This window comes from Rhinolophus sinicus, linkage group LG16 (assembly GCF_036562045.2).
Source record: "Rhinolophus sinicus isolate RSC01 linkage group LG16, ASM3656204v1, whole genome shotgun sequence".
In the NCBI taxonomy this organism is placed as follows: Eukaryota; Metazoa; Chordata; class Mammalia; order Chiroptera; family Rhinolophidae; genus Rhinolophus; species Rhinolophus sinicus.
The window spans coordinates 1,340,164-1,364,434 of NC_133765.1; the positions used below are offsets into that span (position 1 = coordinate 1,340,164).

The 24,271-nt window shown below is 42.7% G+C and overlaps 1 protein-coding gene across 2 annotated transcripts in view; it reads left to right on the forward strand.

Annotated features, from left to right (window-relative positions):
- The window catches only part of SORL1 (sortilin related receptor 1), a 161,515-nt gene that overhangs the window by 101,000 nt on the left and 36,244 nt on the right, over positions 1 to 24,271 (forward strand). For both annotated transcript variants that reach the window (XM_019717776.2, XM_074321522.1), the window contains exons 22-31: positions 3,449 to 3,622; positions 5,208 to 5,321; positions 8,969 to 9,091; positions 10,464 to 10,583; positions 16,079 to 16,204; positions 19,490 to 19,597; positions 21,147 to 21,278; positions 22,217 to 22,348; positions 23,027 to 23,161; positions 23,922 to 24,077. In XM_019717776.2, the coding sequence (XP_019573335.2) occupies positions 3,449 to 3,622; positions 5,208 to 5,321; positions 8,969 to 9,091; positions 10,464 to 10,583; positions 16,079 to 16,204; positions 19,490 to 19,597; positions 21,147 to 21,278; positions 22,217 to 22,348; positions 23,027 to 23,161; positions 23,922 to 24,077 (1,320 nt within the window). The remainder of the gene's footprint in view (positions 1 to 3,448; positions 3,623 to 5,207; positions 5,322 to 8,968; positions 9,092 to 10,463; positions 10,584 to 16,078; positions 16,205 to 19,489; positions 19,598 to 21,146; positions 21,279 to 22,216; positions 22,349 to 23,026; positions 23,162 to 23,921; positions 24,078 to 24,271) is intronic.

Here is a 24,271-nt window from a genome sequence, read left to right on the forward strand (position 1 = left end):
TTCTACATCACACATTTAGTAAGTGGTAAGAATTTGAACACTGGCCCTGTTGACTTCAAAGCTTGACTTCAGTAAAGCCATCAACTCTGCTCCCTCTGTCACCTGCTGTTGAATAGCAGGGCCCTGGTATACCACAGTGATTTAGAAGTACTTGATTTTGATTAGTTCTCGTTTATGATAAAGCTTTTCTTCTCTTGGAACACTTGTCAATTTGGGATATTTGGTTATAAACGGATGCATTTCTTGTCTTTCTACCTGGCTGATTTTTGCGTAGTATTACTGGAATATATTCTTCATAGAGAGTGTTTTTTTCTTTAAACAACTTATTTTGCAAGGCTATTGATGTATTCAATTGATGCTGCAATGGGTTAAAATATTTTGGAGCTCTTGTAGCTCTCCTTTGGAGCCTGCAGTAAGCACATGCTTTTAAGTATCTATAATGAGGGTGAATATGTATTATGTAGGGGTAGATTTGATTTTGATAATTGTCAAGTGCATAGATAACTAAACAAGATAATAGCATTTTTGGCTCCTAAACTGGTTCTGGAGGAATTTTCCAAAGGCTATCTGAAAATGTTCTGAAATGCCTAGTGAAGACATCATGGGGCTAAGTGTTTGGTCTTTGTAGATAAAGGCAGTCGCTTGTCCACTCTTTGCATTGGGATGATGTTCTTCCTGTTGCCCTCCTTGCCCACACAAGACGCTGGTGTCCTGTATGAGGGTCTCTTGGCCATGTCCTCGGGGAGGTCTGCCAAGTTCTCTGTCCTTGCTCTCCCAGGACCTCTCAGATTGCAGTGCTCCCGTTTTCTGTTCCGGGGCTTTGTACCAGCCTGCATACTTCTGCCCTGCCTATCTCTTGGGGTCAGTGAGTTGATCGACTTGGTTTGGGGTTTGCCCTGGATACTGCCCCTCAGATTGTAGTTTCATACATCTCTGTCTAGATCAGCCTCCTGAAATACTGTACCCCATTGGGGGTTCTGTACTTTCGGCTCTTGCTTCTTTGGGTAGAAACATTTGCTCTGCATGTAAACATGTTAGTTGCATTATTTTATAGACAATCCAGGTGAAAATGTCCTGTCATTGAGTATTTTTCAAATGTTGTAGTATTGTTCTGTTTCTTGGAGCGTTGAATAATAAGTTGTCCTTTGAATACAAAGAACATGTTCCAGATCTTGGTGGAGTTGTTTTTCATTAGTGACAACTCTGTACTCCCTCCTGTAGCCTATGGCATATGTACTGGAGATAAAGGAACAGTTAGTCTCTGCCCACGTTACAGATCAGGCTCGACTGACTTCCGGTATTTCTGCTGTAGTTGGCTGGTTATTCTATTGTGGTAATTTCAACCTTTTGGGTTATTGAGTTATTTGGGGGAACAGTTTTGAGTGTTTCATCATATGAGTTTCCATCAGTGTGTGTATATGTTTTATGTATTGGGTAACATCTTGTACTTGTTGGTCCTTAGCATCAAAACAACGTGTTGCTATGTGATTGTGATTTTTGTGAGTAATACTAGTCAAACATTGATGACGCGCCCACACATCCAGAGTTACTGAGTGTATCATCACCCACATCTGTACTGATTGTCATTAAGGAACCCTGTCTTCCAACTGCAAGCCAGAATAGGCAGGTGCATCTGCAATCTTGGCTGGGTGGAAACAAATCACTTGGATATGATTCTGATGGGATTTTCTGTCCGTGAGATGGCACAGCTGAAGAATCATCATCAATTGAGTTTATCAAAGGGTTCGTGTTTATTTTTCCCAGTTTTGATGACTATTTAATGAATAGTCACATGCAAAAGGAAGAATATACATTTTATGATCTGAGTGGCTTTTATGTTGCTTGATAGTTGTATCATGTTTTCAGTTGTTACAAAATGGTTTATGCATTCTCTCCCCTCCTTCCCAGAAAGATGGGAAAACACCTTTTCCATCGTCGTCCATAAAGCTTCCCTCTCAAGAGTATAGTGAACAATTTTATGGGCTCTGTTTGTTACTCTCTTTGGAAAGCCGAACAGAGAAAAGATGGAACTAGGGGGATAGATCAACACTAACTAGTCTTTATGTGGATTTATAGCATGACCGACAGTGCCTAATGAGTACTGCGGTAGGTTCCTCACTTAGCTCAGCAGCTGCACTTTGGCACAAAGCAACTGAGAGGGGCAGGCCTGGATTTTTGTCTGGGCCCTGCTGTTACTCAGGTGTGTTCTAAATAAGGGCTTTTGGGCCATAAGGAACAGAAACCCACTCAAGCTAACTCAGGTAAAACGTACTATTGAAAGAATAGAGGGAGATAGATAGTAAGGAACCCAATGATAGGAAGGAAGGAACCCAATGATAGGAAGGAAGGAACCCAATGATAGGAAGGAAGGAACCCAATGATAGGAAGGAAGGAACCCAATGATAGGAAGGAAGGAACCCAATGATAGGAAGGAAGGAACCCAATGATAGGAAGGAAGGAACCCAATGATAGGAAGGAAGGAACCCAATGATAGGAAGGAAGGAACCCAATGATAGGAAGGAAGGAACCCAATGATGATAGGAAGGAAGGAACCCAATGATGATAGGAAGGAAGGAACCCAATGATGATAGGAAGGAAGGAACCCAATGATGATAGGAAGGAAGGAACCCAATGATGATAGGAAGGAAGGAACCCAATGATGATAGGAAGGAAGGAACCCAATGATAGGAAGGAAGGAACCCAATGATAGGAAGGAAGGAACCCAATGATAGGAAGGAAGGAACCCAATGATGATAGGAAGGAAGGAACCCAATGATAGGAAGGAAGGAACCCAATGATGATAGGAAGGAAGGAACCCAATGATAGGAAGGAAGGAACCCAATGATGATAGGAAGTAAGGAACCCAATGATAGGAAGTAAGGAACCCAATGATAGGAAGTATAGGTGAACCTTATGGGGACTGGAGCTGGGAATGGCAACGCCGTGCTCCCCCCGCCACCCCTATGCCCCCAGGTCCCGAGTGTTGCTTGTTTCCCTCCAAGTCTGCTTTAGTCTTCTGACTCTCTGCAGACTGATCTCTGCACACCCTTGAGTTTGTTCCTGCATAGCTTTCACTGGCACAGTTTTGGCTTGCCCCCCATCATCTTGAACACTCATGCAGTATGACTTTTCCCCCAGCCCCAGGGCCCTGGTTACTCTGTGGTCTTTCAGCATCCCTATTCCACATTCCCTGGAGGACCAGCTGACGCCTGGCTTCGTTCTGGGGAATTCTGATCTAGCTAAGGCCCTGTGTGGGTCAGGCCTTTTTGAGGGCTGTGAGCAGAGGTTGTCAGTACAGTAGGTGCCCCAACTTGCCACTTTACCTTTTGGTTTTCTGAGCTTCACATTGTCCTGTCTGTAAAGTGAGGTTGTGTTGGGTCCTAGTTCTCGGTGTGGTGCTCCTGGTGTTTATTAATGTTGATGCTGCCATTGTGTGTCTTCTCTCTAGGAAGCAATGCCTGTGTGCCCAGGCCATGCAGCCTGCTGTGCCTGCCCAAGGCCAACAGCAGTAAGAGCTGCAGGTGTCCAGAGGGCGTACCCAGCAGTGTCCTGCCATCCGGGGACCTGATGTGTGAGTGCCCTCAGGGGTATCAGCTGAGGAACAACACCTGTGTCAAAGAAGGTGTGTCCCTTTTTCTTTTCTGCCCACCATCTTCCTTCCATTCTTTTACCCTCTCTCCTAGTGCTCTCTATTCCTTAATGTGTTTGTTTTCCTTTTGGGGGGAGATGTTATTAAAAATGCCCAAGCAAAAATTAAAATCCACCAGATGTTTGTAGACATCTGGTTCAGGTTCTAAACCCTGTGGTACTTCAGTCCTCATCGGGAACAGCCCTTGGCTGTTTATTTTAAAATAATAGCTGTGCTTTTGGTTTACTGTCAAGTGACATAGGCTTTCCGTAGAGGCCACCTTTCTTTTCTTAGTCTGCCACTTCCTCTCCTTGCCCATCCCCCACACCTAAGCTCTCCAACTTCTGCTTCCCATAAATTGGAAAAAGAACAGATTTGACTCCTTCACAGTTTACATAATGTTACCCAGCAATTAGCCTCCCCTTCCCTGTCACCTCCAGTCAGAAATGGCCTGAACTTTCAGACCAGTGTTACAAAGGCCTTTGAGTCTTATTTCCAAGCTGTAACCAGGTGGCTATAGTAGTCTCCTCCCACTCTTCTTTGAATTTGAATACACAGATTCTAAATTTTTCCTCTGAGAACTTGTTTCATCTTTTTTTCCTGTCTAAATTTTACCCTTACCACTTCCCCAGTCCCCAGCCTCATATTTCTGTCAGTGAGGTGAACCCCTGCAAGGGGTCCTCTGCCATGAAGTGCCCGGTTAATGGCCCAAATTACGCTTTTCCTTATTCTCAAGGCTGTATTTGCTTTGTAATCATAACCTCCCTTCTCACAGCAGCCTCTTACTCTAGGGCAGTGAAACACAAAGTCGCCTTATAATCTCTCTTCCTTAAGAAATACAAATAGAAGAAAGATGAGCCTTCTCTGTTAGACACAGGAACCTCTCTTTCAGGCTCTGGAGGTCATCTTAAAGCTATTTCAAAAGACACAGAGTTAACGCTAAATTCCAAGAGGAGAGGAAGAAGGCTTTTCTATATTCCGCATTAGAGGACCTTTGGTTCCCCAAACAAGAGGCCAATCATCACATGTCTTGACCTTTACTAAACAATGCATTTTTTCCGTGTGTGGAATTATAACTGCTGCATTAAAGAAGTCATGGGGTAGAAGAAATCCTCAAAATATGTAAGAAAGTCTTCATAACCCACTTGGTTAATAAATTATATGTAAATATATGTAATATATATAGCTATCGATACAATAGATATATACATTTGACTACTGTGTAGATGCAATCTATGAAGGAATTTCTTGTGTAATTAGTATTTTATAACGTTGATATATGGTATTTCTACCCACTAGACTATTCGCATCATCACTCTTATTTGCTTCATTGTAACCACCTCTAAACAGTCCTCTGGTTTGCCTCTTCTTTCATTTTAATTGGAAGAGGAAAGAAGGAGGCCTCTGTCGGAGGCTTCCATCCCCACGTTCATGTGTGCTTGGCATCCCTCTTCCTCTTCATCATCTAAGGCATATGATTTGGGGAGGAGAAAGGGAAACTCAAAAGAGAAAGTCTTGCGTTCCCTCAGTAAGAATAATATTGGTTTTGTTTCCTCCACTGCCTACCTCTGATGGCTAGAGAATACCTGTCTCCGCAACCAGTATCGCTGTAGCAACGGGAACTGTATCAACAGCATCTGGTGGTGTGATTTTGACAACGACTGTGGAGACATGAGCGATGAGAGAAACTGCCGTGAGTCCCTGGCTTGGCTGAGTTTGGGGATGTTCAGCATTTACTGTTACTTGGAAGGCTGGTCAACTCATGGTGGGGCCGACAGCCTAAGGTGCCGGCTGGCCCCTCGAGATCCGTAATACCCATTTAAGCTGATGGGGGTGTGGGCTTGGAGAACAGATAAAACACAGTCCCATACCCAACTAGATATATTATTATTTTAAAAAGAAACCCGCATCAGTTAACTATGTCATTATAAGCATCTATGACTGTGACAAATAAGCATCATGTGGATGAAACTGAGCTTATTTGAAAGTTGGGCAAGCTGGGCTCTAACTGTGGCCCGTGCCACTCTACTAAAGCTGGTGACTTGGGGCAGTGACCAGGTGAGAGTCCTTGATTTGTAAGTTCAATATTCAGCCTTGTCAGAGATGGGAACAGGTTTTACCTTGTGTGCCCCTGCAGTTAGTTGATGTTGGCTGCCTGCCAGGCTCCAGAGAGTTTGGTTTGCTCCATTGGTGATGCCTAGTTTGGTCTGCAGTGTGGGGACATTAGTATGTGTGAAAATGTCATCTTTGGACTGTGTAATTTCTAAGGTTCACCTACTGAAGTATATGATTCTGTTTAGCAGGGTTTAAAGACCGACAAATAACTACTTGTAATGGATAATTGATTTACCACAGTTAATTTTTAACTTAGAAGGAGGTGCTTTGCCCTCTGTTAGTCAGTAATATGCTCATACATTTACTCAACAAGTATCTATGGAAGGCCCTTTGTTCTCGGGTCTGTGCTGGGCCTGCGGCTGTGTTGGTGATCAGGGTGGACACAGAGTGTAAGGTCTGAAGGAGGAGTCAAAAAAGCAAATAGCCAATTACGTTAGAGCGATGAGTGCTGCGATGGGGAAGCACAGGGCACCAAATCAAACGGGTAGGTACTCATGAAGAGCGAGTAGAAGTGAACCAAGCAGAGGTGGAGGGAGGGAAACTCTAGGCAGGGAACAGCACGTACAAAGTCCCAGAGGTCAGAGTATATGTGGCCTGGTCAGGAAACTGGTATGGACCATTGAGAACTTGAGTGGGGAGCAGTGGGGCAAGGGGAGGTTGGATCAGAGTGGGGTCTGGAGCAGCAAGGGCCTTTGGACTTTATCAGAAGAACAGTTGGGAACCATTGAAGTGACATAAGATTTGCCCTTTGGAAAGATAAGTTGTGGGCAGAATGAATTGGATGGGAGAAACACCAGAGCTGGGAAGCCAGGAACCAGTCTGAAGGCTTCTCTTTCAAATATTTTACCTTTGTAAATCCAGAAGCTCATTTATCATTTTGTGTTCTAGAAACAGATTAATGGTTGTACTCCTCTTACCTCTGGCGGATATCTTTATCCAGCCATCCGTAGAGTCTATGCCAGGTTTCCATGCCACTCCACCCAGAAAGCCACTTCAGAAGCAATCAACTCATTAAACTCAGCTAGGCCTTGCAATTCTATGTACTGCCTTTTCTGTCTTGGAGGTTACATACCAAACCTTTCCTTAATCACTTTTCCTTGGCTTTAGTCGATGCCTTTCACACTGAGCGAGAAGAGCTTCAGCTTCCCAAGTAGCAGATTTGGAGAGCACTACCCTCAGTGTGCTTTTCTTTGCTGCAAAAAGGACAATGATAAAACCCTCACTACCTACCAGAGTCTCAGGAAGGTGTGATATTTGTGGACAAATAACTAACGCTCTTTAAAAACATTAATAAATGTTAACAGCACTGGTGTAGATTCTGGAAAGGAGTTTATTACATAACAGGGTGGGAGAGGAGACACTTAGAATTTACACATTTCAAGAAAATTGCCCAGACACAATTAGGGATTGTGGAGGCAGAGAGATGCAAACTTGATGACCTCATGTCCAATAGCTAAGGATTCCTCTTTGGGTCCCTAGGCTTTTGTTTTTACTAGATGGACAAACTGGGATCTCATATCGGTTCAGTGTTTGGAGAGAAAAACCTTCCTTCATCTTCAGGGAGTGCAGCCCACTCACCCAACCCTGAGCTCTGCTGCCAGCCTCACAGGTTTCCACAGAGTTTAAGCTCCTCTGGGTGAAGTGTGCAGCTGGCTCTGACCTCTTCCTGGTTTGGTGTAAATGTCAGCTGGGATTGACCTTCCCAAGATCCTGAGACTTGCTTTCTGCTCTGCTTTCTCCCAATTCCACTTGGCTCAGATCCTGACTAGTCAGATGTAGCAAAAGTGAGGAGATGATGGATACAGGGATTGAAATGTAGAGCCTGGGAACCAAAGTGGTGCTTATCTGTACCTTCCAGAGTGTTTCCCTTCTCATGGAGGAAGAAAACAGTTCTTATCAGGATGGTGGGAGGCACCCTCTCCTGCAAGGCTACAGGGAAGGGATGGGCTGTGATGGGACACTACTATCTGGGAAGTTAAATGAGGCAGCCTGTCAGCTGCCAGGTAAGAAAAGAGGAGTGGTGACAAAGGGAGACATGGGAGGGATGTTGTCAGCAGATCTCCCTCCCTTTTAAATAGACTCCTGTGCTGGGTAGTTGTCAGGCATTTGGGATTTTGACATGAATCCCCTACAGTCTTGTCATTTTTGCATTTATCCCCTGCCTCCCACCATGAGCACAATTACAGAGAAGAAATGGAGCCTCAGATAAGAGCTGCCAACTGCAGTGTTGCCACTGGCTTTTCATTTCATGGTACCCCGCCCCCAATCCCAGGATGCTCAGTCTTTCACGTCATACCTTGTGTATTGGCTGCTCCTGAGAGCAGCCTTTCTTTCCTGAACCTTTCCTGCAGGTTCTTGTGCCGGCTTCTAAGGACTGTGCTTAAGCCCAGATACTTTCTATTTTAAAGAGGGAGAAAATCTAATTCTGATGCAGAAGGGTGTAAGGAATAACAAGGGAGAGAAGTGATATTTGTTTCGGGCTTATATTTACATCCTATTTAATTGGTTGTGGTCTCAAACTTGTTTTCTTATTTACCTTCATAATAATCCCATGAGATAGACATTATCTCCACAGTGGAGGGAATGGGGGCACAGAATTGTTAGTAAGTTGTAGACGGCAGAATTAAGATTTATATCTAGTCTTTCTACTGTCACAACAAACACTTGGTGACATTACCTTTTCCTCCTTTTAATGTGGAGGAAACAGGCTCAGGGAGGTTAAAGTTAATTGTTTAAGGAAGAAGCAGAGCCAGGATTTGAAGCCCAGTCTTGACTGACTGCAGGGCCCATGTTCCTGCTGCTGAATCTTACCTTCTATCATCTGTATGATGATATGCCAGCTTTGTGTGTGAAATTGGGCTTCTAATGGTGGTTTTCTAGATAAAGGTATTTCTGACACTTATGTAGGAAGACTGCTCCTGTCTGAGGGGGTCTTAGGAGGTAACGTAAAGCGCATCACCCTCCCAACCAGATACCAGTTTTCTACTGTCCTCACACCTATTCTGATCTGGAAGCTGCCCATGAAAAGATAGGCCCTTATCCCCCTTGGCTGTGCATTCCAGGTACTTACACAGTTCATTTTTTTCTCATAAATCGAGGTTTTTGTTTCTGTGGCTATAACTAAAATCTGCTTCTTTCTCTTGCTAAATTGGTTTTCCAGTGGGATGCTTGTATTTGGCAGGGAATTCATTGTACCTAATGAGTATGTTGTCTCTTCCATCTTAGCTACTACCATTTGTGATCTGAGCACCCAGTTTCGTTGCCAGGAGTCCGGGACCTGCATTCCCCTGTCCTACAAATGTGATCTTGAAGATGACTGTGGCGACAATAGCGATGAAAGTCACTGTGGTAGGGACATGATGTGCGGGAATCCTGTTTCAGAGGGGGCAGTGCCCTGGCTCACTGGGCTGTACTAGTGGGTGGGGAGGGCTGGAAATGGAGGATTTCCGAAAGCCATTTGGGGGCTTATGATGTCCAGCTGCGTGTCCACCTCGACCCACGTGATAGGATTGATTCATTCATAAAGCCATGGCTCCTGCTTTACCTTGCAGAGATGCCATAAGCATGAATATGATAGTAAGGAAGTAAGATTTCTAAATGAGCTCTGGCAGTTATTAGCAGCTCTACAGGCGTGGCCCACACCTCTGGGTGGCTGAAGAAACAGATCGATACCTTTGGGGATTTTTTTTTAAAGCAGTCTCAGAAAACTCTATTAGATGGTACAAACATTGAACGAACATCTGTTTTCGGAATGGAAGTTTTTTATATTTAGAAAAACTGTTAGATTGTAAGGGGTAATAAAGGATTGCGTAGTTCAGGCCTTTTAATTTTCAGAGTAAATGACAGAGGTCTTTAGAAGTCAGGGGGTTTATTCAAGGTGCCATTATTGGTTCGTGTCAGAATGGGACACTGGAACCCGTGTTCCCTTTGCCCTTTCAGTTGCATAGCACTGCCCTCTTTGTTTCTGAGGCCTGTCTTCATTAATGGGCTCTGGTACCAAACTCATAGTTGCTGACTGTCGAGGGAGGAAACATGCAAAACACGTAGTACACCAGATTGGAGGAATCACAGGCGTGAAAGGGAGGTGAGGCTGGAGGCTAGGTGCTGACCAGACATTGTGTTAAGTTGGTATGGCCCTGCCGGCCTCCCTGCCTATCTATGGGGCAGGTCCAGGAAAGCTGAGCATATACTTATGGACAGGTCCTGCTTTATCATGAACAGGTAGTTTGACTTACGGGGATTGAAATAAGGAGGGCAGGGGGAATCCCCCTAGCCGGCCCTAAGAGGAATTTTATGGGGGTTACATAATTTTCCTTCAACTTTATAAAAATAAGTTCCAGAAAGCAATCTTTGGGATTCACAACTGTTTTCCTTTCATTCCTCCCATTTCCTTCCCATCACTCTGAGGGTGTTAAAATGCATGGCTAGTGTTGACCTAGCAGAAAAACTCCATGTGATTACATGTTTCTGGTGTCATCTCAGTCACTCAGTGGGCAGACATTTGACCGTTCAACAGTTCCAGCGCCCTCAGATTTTCCGTTCATGGTCAATTCGCATTATTGACCTTACATCACTGGTTAAAGTCTCTTCATCCATACACTCTCTGGATCATCAGTGATAATGGGGATAATAGTGCATTTCTAACTCTTAGGAGCTTTGACAGCAGAGATAGACTTCTGAGCGAACTTTTCCCCTCACACCTCTGTGGTCTCACCTGCAGAAATGCACCAGTGCCGGAGTGACGAATACAATTGCAGCTCTGGTATATGCATCCGCTCCTCCTGGGTGTGTGATGGGGACAACGACTGCAGGGACTGGTCTGATGAAGCCAACTGTACTGGTCAGTATTTCCTGGACTCCCTCCACGGCGTTTGCCTGTTCATGTGCTGGCTAGCATTGCAGCCCTCTGTGATCATAGAATCCAGGCTCTAAGAAATGGACCTTAGAAATCAACTAGTTCAGTGCTTCTCAAACAGTTGGTCTATGATAAACTTGTGCCAAAGTGTAAATCAACGCTTTGCTTCCTTCAGTGAGAGAGTCTTGCTATGAAAAAATGTTAACTGAACTAAACAGTGTCCTGAGTGATACATGGTTGATTTACATTCTGGCTCAAGCTTCTTATTTTTTCAGGACTAATAACAAACAATTTACAGACTGGCCCCTGGTCTCAGGACCATATGTTGAGTGTCACTGAACTACTTCATGTTTTCGAATGGAGCATCAGGGGGTTCCCCAAACTGAAAACTTAACCTGTGCTTGTACCTGTTTGAGGTAAGATTTCATTAAAAATAAAGTTGGAAAAAACATGAGAATATTAGAAGAAGGCTAGACAGTGTAAGGTAGAAGTAGTGTTCTAATTCTTCCGTTGGGTAAAAATTTCACTCATGTTTGTTACACTGTTTTTTATGACTGATTGAATGAATGAATGCATGCATGCATGCATGCATGCCATATACGTTATAGTGGAGTGGGGGGTAGCAGGGAGTTGGGGAAGTTGTCGAGGAATAAATAAATAAAAAATCACTACCTGATGAGTAAATTTTGTCTGCAACCTCCACTAGAAATTGTCATTTGGTTCAACTCAAATCCTTTGTGATGGAGATAAAGATGTTTTGTTTAACCATTATGGTGAGGGCAGATCTGTTCTGACACCATGATAATTCCGGCTTTGTTCTATAATTCATCATTAATGAATCAATGTCTCATTCATCTGGTATGGATTGTTATTCCTGTGAAATAGTGGAGTGACTTTTAAATCCTTTGTGTTAATCTTCTTTGCCCACCCCAGTACCCCAACAGTTTTTATACTGCCCAGCATCTGGAGCTCAGAAGCATGCCTACTTATTTATAAAAGCAAATACAAAGAAGATCTGTTATCATATGCCAAAACTCGAACATAAATAACTGTGTTACGCTTTGGCTTAGATATGATTCCTGAAGGACACCTGTCTTTTATCTCTTTGTGTTCTCCCAGTGCCCAACACCTGGTAGAGTACATGTTGGGAGTACATGTGTGGTGGACTGGGTGATTTGATACAACTGCTTCTCTCCATTCTAGTTTAGACATGACCTTGGTGGCCTTGAGGAGTAAATGGATCTTCTCAAATGCCATATACATCAAACAGGATGATCTGTGATGTTACCAGATATCCTTCTTTGCAAACTTCCCCCGTATCCTTTCCGGTGCAGTCTCAGTGTCTGTACCTCTGCTTTTGGAAGGACTGCAGGAAAGAACTTCTCTCCATATATAAGCCTGAAGAAGGAGGAAAATCCAAGGTCCATGAAATGATTGGCGTCATCCCAGGAAGCATATGAATGCTGTTTGGAAGCTCGGGGTTTGGGTAGATAATTGGTTAATAAATTAGATGGGTGCACTTGGGCATTTCAGTTTGTAAATTGCAGAATGATTGAACATCTTGTTAGCACAACCACATTAGTCAAACTTGTGTTCCAGCTGCATGTGCCATCTTCCAGAATGAATTAACAACTTCATTTCTATGGGTGGGCTTGTCATAGACTCCTGGTTTATCTCTGGTTTTCTCTGGCTAATTTGAGAAAAAGTAGAGTGCTTGTAACTCAACCGCAGCCTTGTTCCTGTGGCTGTTCTTCCAAACTTTTTTTTTTTATAGTTTCAGGTGTACAAAACAGCAGTGATTCTTCTTCTCCATCATCTCAAAATAGTCGGAGGTCAGATGTAAGCTCATTAAGATGTGTGGTGTGTCACTTCCTTTCTTGACCTAATAAATGAAGTCACATTAAAAGCCAAAGAAAATAGGTTGGGCCCAGCTGACTTCCTGTTGGCCTCAGCTTGTATGCATGGTCTGTGCTGTGCATTTTGTTTGCTCTTCTCCTCCTCTTCTTTTGCTTTACATGGGATTGAGGGTTTGCTTTTTTTTTTTTTTTTTTGTATTCCTTTCTCCCCATCACTCTGCATTGATTTTGAGCTTAAACATTTGATTTCTATTCTTTTAGTTGTTACCCTTAGACATGTTATATGTATTCCTAATATCTTTTCTCTCTCCTAAACCTGCAAGGACTTCAGAATGCTTTGATTGTAATCTCTGCACAAAGTTCCAATACTAACATACTTAGTAAATACTTAGTATTTTAAAACACTAAATACTTAATATTTCAACACTTTGAAAGTCCTGAAATTAGTCATTGTTACTATTTTTCAGTAACCAAACTTATCTATAGGTACCTCCCTATTCTCCAGTTACTTTTGCTTCTTGTATCTAATGCTTTCTTTCCATGTACATCCTTCAATATTTCTGCGGCAGGAGACTGCTAGTGGTAAACTCGTTCAAGATTTTGTTTATATAAACATGTCTTCAGTACAGCTGTATCTGGATTTCTAGGTTTGTAGTAATTTTCCATAAGTATTTTGATGGAGTTATTCTATTTCCTTCTGACATCTTTTTTGTTAGTTTGAATTCTTGTGTTTATCTTTTGAACAACAATCAGACATTGTTTTCTCTCCAATTTTTAGTTTTTGTGTGTATATGTGTGTGTGTGGGGGGGGCGTGTTGTTATGCAGCTTCACCTACCTAGGTATAGAATTATTTTTATTTAACCTGCTTGTTTTCCTTCTAAAATCTTAGGATTTATGTTTTTCATCAATTCTGGGAAATTATAGCCACTGTTTTTTCAGCTGTGTCTATTTGTTTTCTCTGGTTTTGTCTTCAGAAGTCACCAGCAGCGATTTGTTGGACGATCTCATTCTCTTGTTCCTGCCTCCTTTTTTTTATATTTGCTGTCTCTTTATGACTCTGTGCTAGAATTTGAGTTACTTCCTCAGATTTCTCTTCTAATTCAACAATTCTTTTTTAGCTGAATCTAATCTGCTATTTCACACATCCACTGAGCTATTTTTATTTTCATGACTTTATTTTTTATTTGTAGAATTTTATTTGATTCTTTTTTCAAATCTGCTTTTTATTTTTCAGTGTCCTTCTTTAGACTTTATGTAATTTTTTATGTCATTAATCATTCAAGTTGTGTTAATATTAGCATTTCTTTTCCCTCATTCACTTCTAACAGTATTATAGGGCTTTGTAAAAATGAGGCAGTACTTTCCTCATCATAGTAATTAATTCATCTCTTCTGCTCCACTTTATTTGGTTAATGTTTTTGATCAGGTGTCATAAAGGATCTGTCCAAATCAGAGAGTAAGTTGTGGGATAATGTCCTCTATTAGAAACCCTGATAATCTAATTTCATGATTATTTACCCCAATAGCCCTTCCATTCTTACAGTCCCAATGAATCTTGCCATGCAAAGGAATCTTCTTTTCTTCCCCAAATGCTTTAGTCTGTATTAAACTCAATCTCACCCATCCTTATAATTAAAAAAACAACAACAAACAAACCCTAATGGAACATGGATTATTTACCACTTGGTGTCAGAGCTAGCAAAGTTATTCGGAAGACAGAAAAACTCAGAACAAGAGAATGTGTTAAGCATTCCAGTCATACCTGGCCACTTGAATCAGTGCTAACTGGTTAGTCTTTCTGAGCTCAGCTTCTGTGGTAGAATCTGGAGATCTCAGACATGCCTCCCAGAATTATCATTTGGAAACTCCATTGTTTCAACTCCATGAGAAACTCAAGGTCAGTGCTGGCCATTTAGAAACTCTAAAATTGTTCTCAATTAAAAGGGAAATGCATAGGCTGAATATACAGTTCAGCCTGACAAGTAGATCAGTATGGCAGTGAGTTTAGGCAACTGTATATTTTATGAAAGTGAGCAAGGCTTTGGGAAGGAGTTTTGTATTTAAAGGGCTGTCAGACTTGTAAAACCAATAGATCAAAAATATTCCAGGTGATGACTGTTACTGGGGCAAAAGCTCATGTAACATGCATGATACACTTATTCCTCTTACTAGAGATAAGTATATTTAAAAAAGAGGTTTAATGGATTCTGAATGCTAAAGGTTGTGAAATATTGAGACTTTCTGTAGACTTGTTTACAAGCTACCAGATAGCCTTGTCTTGAGAAAGATATGAAGACAATAATTAATAGACCACAACTTGTGTAAGTGGCTTGAGAAGTCAGGTTCTTTTTATTTCAGACTCGTGCAAAAAATAGCCTCAGATTCAGTAGAAATTCTAGAGGGCATTGGAAGCCATTTTCCCCAACCCTTGAGTAATTTATTGCCAACAATCTCGACAGAATAAATAACTATAGTTTGTGTTCCACAACCCACTTTTGTTTGTTTTGCCTCCTTCTGTTGTGAAGACATCCTGTCCACACAGTTAAACTAACAGAGAACCCATCTATCTTGGTTATATTATTTTATGCTGGTTGTAAACAAGGCCAGTCCTGGCTTTCATACAGCAATGAACAGACACAAACAGCCTTCTGTTTCAGAGGAGGAAGGGGAAATCTGATGGAAAAGCTATTAGTACTATTGGTTAGGTTTGATGCAGATGTTATACATTTGAACTTAGTCTTTGACCAAGGTTTTGAGATGTTTCTAAATGACTTCCAGGTGGCCTCAGCCCATGTATGCAAATGAGGCTGTCCATTTATAACAGTGACTTTCTGTTTTACTTGCCTCTTGTTTCTTTTAATGATAGTAGTGGATGACATGTGTTGTTGCCTGGTAGATGTTGCTCTCAACTGTCCAGAAATTTAGACAATTCTAGGTTCTGGGGCCTGCTTTATTTGTGATTTTTGGATAACCCTTTTATGCTCTTTGGACCTGAGGTTTTCCACTTTTGAAATTGGGTAGTTTATTTAGAGTTATAAAATCATGGCCTTTCAGAGCTTAGAAGGGTCCTTAGATATCAATATAGCTGATGAAATTGAGGCCCCCAAACAGTGTCTGGACTAGGTCTAGAACCCCGTCTCCTGAGCACATCCCATCTCTCTTTATCCTGCAGAATCTAGAGGAGAGAGAAGATTTATGTGAGAAGACAAAGTAGCAGGGAAGAGTAGAAGCAGCACAGGTTTTGGACTTAGACAGCCTTGGTGCTATTACTTAATTATCTTTGTGAACGTGGGCAAGTTCATCTCTCTGAGCCTGTTTTTCATCTGCAGAAGGGGAATAATTCTTAGCTTTGTTGTGGAAAGTGAGTGACTTTTCAACACGTACATCTGTGCTTGTGTAACATTTGTAAACCCATTGACTCAAGTCATTGCCCACTCAGGAGGCTGCACTCCACCTTCAGGGCAGCCCAGGTGCCTCTATCCTCGCCTAGGAGACACTCAGATGCTCCAGTTCATACTTTATTACCTAGCACAGTCCTTCTTTTCAGGCATCCCCTTGATAGTTTATGGGGGAGCAGAAATGAGGGGAGCATTGACAGTTTCTCTCTTATCTTTTGCTGGCAGCCATCTATCACACCTGTGAGGCCTCCAACTTCCAGTGTCACAATGGGCACTGCGTCCCCCAGAGGTGGGCATGTGACGGTGACATGGACTGCCAAGACGGTTCCGATGAGGATCCGGCCAACTGTGGTAAATACACGTACTTTGTCCATCACCCGGAGCTTTACCAGTGTCTGCTGCTCAGGAAGAGGCGACAGATGGGCCAGGAAATGAAATACTGTTCTGCTGTGCCCGTGTACCCACTCTGACAACTAAACATGCCCGCGCACTTCCTATGCATGAGGCAATGCTATAGGATATGCAGGAGTGTGTTATGCAGTCTTAATTCTCAGTCAAGCAGTTTGCCTCACTGCTTTTCCATAACAGCTTTGAAGAAAAGAAATGGAAACCATCTAACCCACCCAGAGTGCTAAATACAGTCACATTACCAGTGTTCTGCCAGACACTAGCCAACAGCAGCGCCTGTATAAATAGCATACTTTATGACTAAGAGTTCTCTGTTATGGTCCTTAGGGAAAATGGCTAACCACCCAAAGGTAGAACTTTAATTGATTACAAAAGAATTCTGAGATAGTCACCTTCACTAAGAAATTAACCACGAAATAGCTGCCACAAAAATACAATATATAAAAATTCTTTTTTACATCAAATATTTTTAAGGTTCCCAATCCTTATCCCTTTCCCATACGTCTGTAGGGAAAACTCCCTGTGTTTCTCCTCCACTCTCAATACTCAGAATACTTCTGACACTTCTTGGCCACTAACTGTGTTTTCCATACCAAACAATTCCCCAGCTCTTGCTGAATGTCCCACAGTTTAACTCAATCCTGATACTATAGCATCAGATCCCACAGGTTAAGGGCTCAGTCCTGTAAGAGTTCCCCCATCCCCACTTCAGATGCTAATCCTAAGTCCCAAGTCCACCTGTACTTCTGATTGACCAGCTATAAATAGGAATTCCCACAACCTCCTCCTTGAGTTTGGTAATTTGTTAGAATGGCTCAGTGAAACGCACAGATTTCGCTGAACTCATAGATTCGCAGAACTCAGTGAAACACATAGATTTCCTGGTTAATTATAAAAGGATATGACAAAGGATAGACATGAACATCCAGATGGAAGAGATGCGTAGGGCAAGGGATGGGAAAAGAGTGTAGGGCTTCCATGCCTCCTCCAGCACCACCCTCCCAGCACCTCCTCATGTTCAGTAACCTGGAAGCTCCTTATGCCCCATACTTCTGAGATTTGTACAGAGGCTTCGTCACATAGTCATGATGATCATTAACTCAGTCTCCATCCCTCTCTCCTTCCAGGCAGATGGGGGGTGGAAAGTTCTAAGCCTCTAATCATGGCATGGTTTTTCGGGTGACCAGCCCCCCTCCTAAAGCAATCCAGCAGTCCACCAAATGTCACCTCATTAGAACAAAAGACAATCCTATCACCCAGGAAATTACAAGGGTTTTAGGAGCTCTATGCCGGTAACCAGGGGCAGAGACTAATATATATATGTACACATATTTTCTATTTTATACCGTACGTTCCAAATTTTCATGGAATTGTAGTCATTATCTACATGTTGTTATATATTACACTCCTTTCATGTCACAATATTAAAGATGTTTCCATATTTTTGTATTTTTCTGTAGTTAGCATTTTTATGGCAGATGCATATTCACTTCATATTACTATAACTTAATTTACTTAGTTGCACCCTGGTTGGGCATTCGAGTGTTTTTAGTTTTACACCGTTATGCATAGTGAAACAATTCATGTCCTTGGAAACAAAGGCTTATTTTCCCTTTGAGATACAGTTGTCCCTTGGTGTCCACTGGGGTTTGGTTCCAGGGACCTCCTTGGGTACCAAAATCTGCCAATGCTCAAGTGCCTTGGTTTGGCCCTCCATGTTTGTGGTTCCGCATCCTCAGATTGAACCACCTGTGGTTTTTGATTTGAGGTTGGTTCAATCTGCAGATGAAGACCCTGTGGATACGGAGGTCTGACTGTACTTCCCGGGATATGTTCTTCCATATGTAATTGCAGGGTCAAAGTTTCTGGTTGATTTTAATGGTTCTCGTTAAGTGTTTCCAAGTGATTATACGAAAAAAGCATCTTCAGCAGTAATATATTGTATGTTTACCCAAGTCTCTCTTGGTATAACATTTTATCTGTTTTGTTTTCACTAATTTAATGAGTGGAAGTTGTCTCGTGTAATTTTAATTTTATACTTTTAAAAAACTTTTTATACTTAGTAACGTTAAATGTTTTCCCAACTTGTGGTACTCATTTATTGTTTCTGTTTAACGTCCTTTAAATAATTTCCTAGGAATGACTTTCCACAGGATTAAAACACATTTTCTTGCCTTACAACTGCTCCTCCTGGAAATATTTTACTAAGAGTTGGGTTATCAGTGGCCATAACTGACCTGCTAGAACAGATTGTTAAGCTTAATGTCTGGTAGTAGCTCTCTGTTTAGGAGAAAGGGTGACCTAAATATTCTATGCTAAAGTGAGAAACCTTAGGTTCTTAACATTTCTGGGACAAACTTTCTCCAAAAGGGCTTAGAATTCCTGAAGAATTAAGATAGTGAGTGATTTGGGAGAGCTTTCAAAACCAGAGTTTAGAGTCAGGATTCATGTTTTTCTTTTTTCCATTCACTGAAGCTTTACTTTTCCTTTTCTTAAAAAATATATACTTAATTTTTTGAATAGGTAACACATTCACATGGTTCAAAATGGAAAAAGTATAAATAGGTGGAAGTATAAAAAATAAACATTTTTCTACCCGTATGCCCAATGCCCACCTTGTCCGCATAGGAAACCATGATTGTATGTCCACTCAGAATATTTTTGTGCACATATTCAAATTTAAATATACTGTGTATTTTCTGATTTTATACAAGTAGTATGCTGTGCATGTTGTTTTCTATATTGTTTTTCACCTAACCGTAGAACTATACCTGGGACATATTTTTACAGAGTGCTTCTTCAGTCTCTCTGTAACAATCCAGTGTTCCAGCATGTAATATTAGGCTGGTGCAAAAGTAATTGTGGTTTTTGCAATTATTTTTAACCTTTTAAACTGCAATTACTTTCACTCCAACCTAATAATTTATTACAAGATCCCCTCCTGATGGACATGGAGGTGGTTTTCAGGCTATTACAAACAGTGTTGCAGTGAATAACCTGGCACTTAGGTTTCCCAACTTGTGGTACTTTTTCACTTGTGTAGGTAGATTACATTTCTCCAAGTGGCATTGATGGGCACATATACATACATACACTTGCAATTGTGATAGCTGTTGTCAAATTGCCCTCCTTAGGGGTGGTACGAATTTATACCCCCCCCACCTATGTCTGTAAGTGCCTGCCTGTTTCCTCTTAGCCATTCTTTTGTGTTACTGAATTGCATTTCAGAGAAGAAGTGTAATGGATTCCGCTGCCCGAATGGCACCTGCATCCCATCCAGCAAACACTGCGATGGTCTGCAGGATTGCTCGGATGGCTCGGATGAGCAGCACTGCGGTGAGTCCTCTCTCTACCCCAGGGAAGCAGGTGGGGGTTGTGAGTGAAGAGCATATACTGGACTCATGCTTTCATTTCCTCTGTACCTACTTGTAGTTAACCTTGTTGGCCCTGAGTGCTTGGCCGAGACTCATCATGGCAGGGAGCCTTGGTTTGGGTGAAGGAGGGGCAGGGAGATGGAAGGACGTCTTGGATCAGGGGTGCTGCTCATCCATGAGTATGTGTCCATTGGAACTACCTGGGAGCTTTAAAGGCTGCTCGTGTCCAGGTCTCAGCCCACCCCTCATTCCCCCACTCGGAGATTCTGAGTTAATTAGTCTAGAGTGTGGCTTGGGCATAAGGAGTGCTCCAGGTGAGTCTAAGCTTTAGTCCAGTTTGAGAACTGATGAAGTAGTGGGGGGGTTGGCAAACCGGCCTGTGGGAGAAATCCAGCCCATAACCTGTGCTATTAATGGAATTTTATTTGAGCATAGTCACTACCATTTGCTTACGTACTGTCTCTAGCTGCTTTCATGCTCCAGTGGCAGAGTTCAATAGTTATAAGAAAGACTGTGTGACCTGCAAAGCCTTGAGAATTGCTCTCTAGTTGTATTAAAGTTGTATTAAATATATACTTAATTTTTTGAGTCGGTAACACATTCACATGGTTCAAAATGGAAAAAGTATAAAAAGGTGAAAGTGTAAAAAAGAAACATTTTTCTACCCGTATGCCCAATGCCCACCTTGTCCGCATAGGAAACCATGATTGTATGTCCACTCAGAATATTTTTGTGCACATATTCAAATTTCCAGAGAAACAGAACCAATGGGATGTGCATGTATATATAGAGACATTTGTTTTAAGGAATTGGCTCATGTGATTATGAAGGCTGGCAAGTCCAAAATCTGCAGGGTGGGCTGGTAGGCTGGAGACCCAGACAAGCTGATGTTGCAGTTCAAGGCCAAATCCATCTTCTCACTGTGTCCTCACCTGGCCTTTTCTCTGCTTGCATCTCTGGTGTCTCTTCTTGTAAGAGCATGCATCCTCTTGGGTCAGAGAGCTCCATCCTGCTCCAGTCAACCTTCATTTACCCCTTCTAAGTGTATTTATCTCATTTAACCTTAATTACCTCTTTAAAGGCCCTGTCTTCAAATACAGTCATGTTGGGGATTACAGCTTCAACCAGTGAATCGGTTGAATCACTCCACAACACTGTGGACAAAGTAGTCCACAACACTGTCCTTCATAGAAGAATGCGTTAGTATGAGCGTTAGTATTATATTAATAGTGATTAGGATCATGGGTCTTGATGTCAGACAGCTTTGGATTTCAGTTTTGGTTCCACCCTCATCAGCTGTATGCTCTTGGCAAAACACGTAATGCTCCCATCCCTGTTTTCTCATTTTGAAAACAGGACAATAAAATCTCTCATAACATTGTTTTGACAGTTTAATGATGTCCTTTTACGTCAAGTGCTTTAGGTCAGGGCTTGGCACAAAACAAGTGCTCAGTAAATGGGTGCATGCGCCCAGTGCTCACAGCCTGTTCTCCTCACTGGACCCCTTTCAGAGCCCCTCTGCACGCGCTTCATGGACTTTGTGTGTAAGAACCGCCAGCAGTGCCTGTTTCACTCCATGGTTTGTGACGGGATCATCCAGTGCCGCGATGGCTCTGATGAAGATGCAGCTTTTGCGGGATGCTGTGAGTGGGGCAGGTGGGGGCGGTAACTTGCAGTCACGGAAGACACCACAAGGAGATGGGCCACCCTGGGGATGCACTTCCATCCAGGTTACAGGCCTTGATTGTGTTTCCAGTCTTGACTCTTATGAGGAAGGATTACTTCAGAAGTAGTTGCTTCAGAAGTAGTGCTTGTTAGTTGGTGGTATACGTATAAAGGGAAGGTAAAGAATGACCTAGATCTTGGCTCAAGTGTCACCTTTTCCAATGGGCCTTTCTTGCCCCCATCACTCACTCTGCAGACCCTCTGCCATGCTCCAATGGTCTTCACAGCACTTATCACCACTTTGCACACTGTGTCTTAATTTTCCTGCCCATCTCCCCCTTCTGGAATATGCGTGTCACGAGAGCAGGGCCTTTGTCTTGTTCACTGCTGTAGCCCCACTCCTAAAACTGTCCTGCATGTAGTAGTTTGCTCAGGCCGCCATAACAAAGGGCCACAGACTGGGTGGCTTAAACAACACAAATGTATTTCCTCACAGTTCTGGAAGCTAGATGTCAAAGGTCAAGGTGTTGGCAAGGTTGGTTTCTCCTGAGACGTGCCTCCTTGCCTTGTAGATGACCATCTTTTTCCTGTGTCTTCACTTGGTCTTCCCCATGCCTGTCTGTGTCCTAATTTCCTTTTCTTGTAAGGACATCAGTCGTACTGGGTTAGCACTCCAACCTAATGATTTCATTTTAACTTATCACTTATTTAAAGACACTATATCCAAATGCAGTCACATTTTTAGGTACTGGGAGTTAAGCCTTCAACTAACTTTTGCTTTCAAAGAATCCTTCAGCTAGGCAGTCTCTTGGGGGAGGACTTTTACTCTTTCCTCTTCTTTCCAAGGAGCATTACTACCTTGAACTCCTTAGTATGGAATTAATCTGGATTTCATGGATGTTTGTTTCTTATCTAGCCCAAGACCCTGAGTTCCACAAGGTTTGTGATGAGTTCAGTTTCCAGTGTCAGAACGGAGTGTGCATTAGTTTGATTTGGAAGTGCGACGGCATGGATGACTGCGGCGACTACTCGGATGAAGCCAGCTGTGGTAAGGTCTCAGAACTGCATCTTGTCATCCCTACTCTGAGTTACAGAGCTGTGCTGTTAAGGAGGGGACACTCACCAGCACACTCTAATGCTGGCTTTGCCTTCTCCTTCAGCAGTATTCCTTGCCAATTCTTCATCTCCATGTAAGGAATTGAGTTTTGAAGTGGTAACCTGATCCCTACATAGTAGGTGTTAAGGCCTGTTTATTCCATTTCTTTTTCTTTCCCCAGTCAGGAAGTTCACATTCTGTACAGGGGATGTAGTAGGTAAGGAATTAATGGTAGATATTTTGGAGTGTGTTTCTCCCTCCTCCCCTAAAAGTTATAGATACCACAATGTAACAGCATCATTGTTACCATTGTGTTATCATCAATAGTTAGGTCGTTCCTTTGGTCAAGTGTCAAAATTAAAAACTCAGGTATCATTCGCAAGATACATAAAAGTTTAGGTCAGAGAAACATGAGTTGGGGTTTGGTAAAAGGGACTTTTGTTGAGTTTGTGGATGTATTTTTGGTCACCCACTGGGTCCAAGAAGCTGCCTTATCTTTCTCTGGTAGGGATGTGCGGGTTACCCTGGGACTGGGTGTTGAGAAGGCTGTGTGTGTGTGTGTGTGTGTGTACAGCTTTATGTTTACACTGGTTAAGGGCAGATGACTGATGGTGTATTTGATCTCCCCAGAAAACCCTACAGAAGCCCCAAACTGCTCCCACTACTTCCAGTTCCAGTGTGAGAATGGCCACTGCATCCCCAATAGGTGGAAATGTGACAGGGAGAATGACTGTGGGGACTGGTCTGATGAGAAGGATTGTGGAGGTAAGAGGTTCTGGGGTCTGCCCCACAACCAAGACACTTCAGAGCCTGGCTTATTCAATGAGTTTTTTTGGGGTGAACTCTCTGAGTTCTTTTCTATCCTCCTCCCATTTGGAAAATTCAGTGTGATTGGTTTCTCCTGTTTCTAGGAATATGCATTCCATATTTTGCAGGGCACAGTTAGAACCCTAGACCCTGGCTATGCGAAGTGTGGTCTGTAGACCAGTAGCATCTGCCTTTCCTTGGAGCTTGTTAGAAGTGAAGAATCTCTGACCCCACCCCAGGCCTCCCTCCTGAGTCAGAATCTGCATTTTAAGAAGATGTCTAGGTGACAAGTGCCATGATGCAGTTGAGAAGCACTAATGTGGAATGCATGCACGTATCTGTTATATTTGGTTTTCTCATCTCTGAACCAGGCCTTTGGGTAGTTGCAGTTGAATTAACCAGAACAGTGGTTCGCCTCAGAAGGCATCCCTCCCCCACACCCAGTGCATTCTGAGTCATTCTTTCCATCAGCCTGCAGGAGCCCCTATTAGCCCAAATCAAATATAATAGGTAAAGAGAATAGGCTCCAAAAAAGGGAAAAAGTAGTCTATTCTGACACCCCATTATAAATAATTTTTAGAGCTGCTCTTCAGAACTTTGCTTGACACTGGGCTGCTGCAGCTAAAACTGGAACATCCACACTTGTTTGGGGACCCATTTTGGTTGGAGCTCAAGCTTCTTATAACACTTTGGGTTCCTTGCTTGGTGTTTTCCTCAGATTCACATATTCTTCCCTCCCCGACTCCTGGGCCCTCTACGTGTCCACCTAATTACTACCGCTGCAGCAGTGGGGCTTGCGTGATGGACAGCTGGGTGTGTGACGGGTACGGAGATTGTGCAGATGGCTCGGATGAGGAAGCCTGCCCCTCACCCCGTAAGTGCTCAACCTGGGCCTCTCGGTGGCCAGGCTGCTTCTCACCTTCAGAGCAGGGAAACTCATGGGAACTTGGGACTAGGATATCTCATCTTCTACAAATGTCCTCTGATCTTCCTGCAAGAAAAGGGTAGCCACCCTGCTTTCCACCCTGGCTGCAGTTGGGTCACCTTTGCTTTCTTCTCCACAGGAAA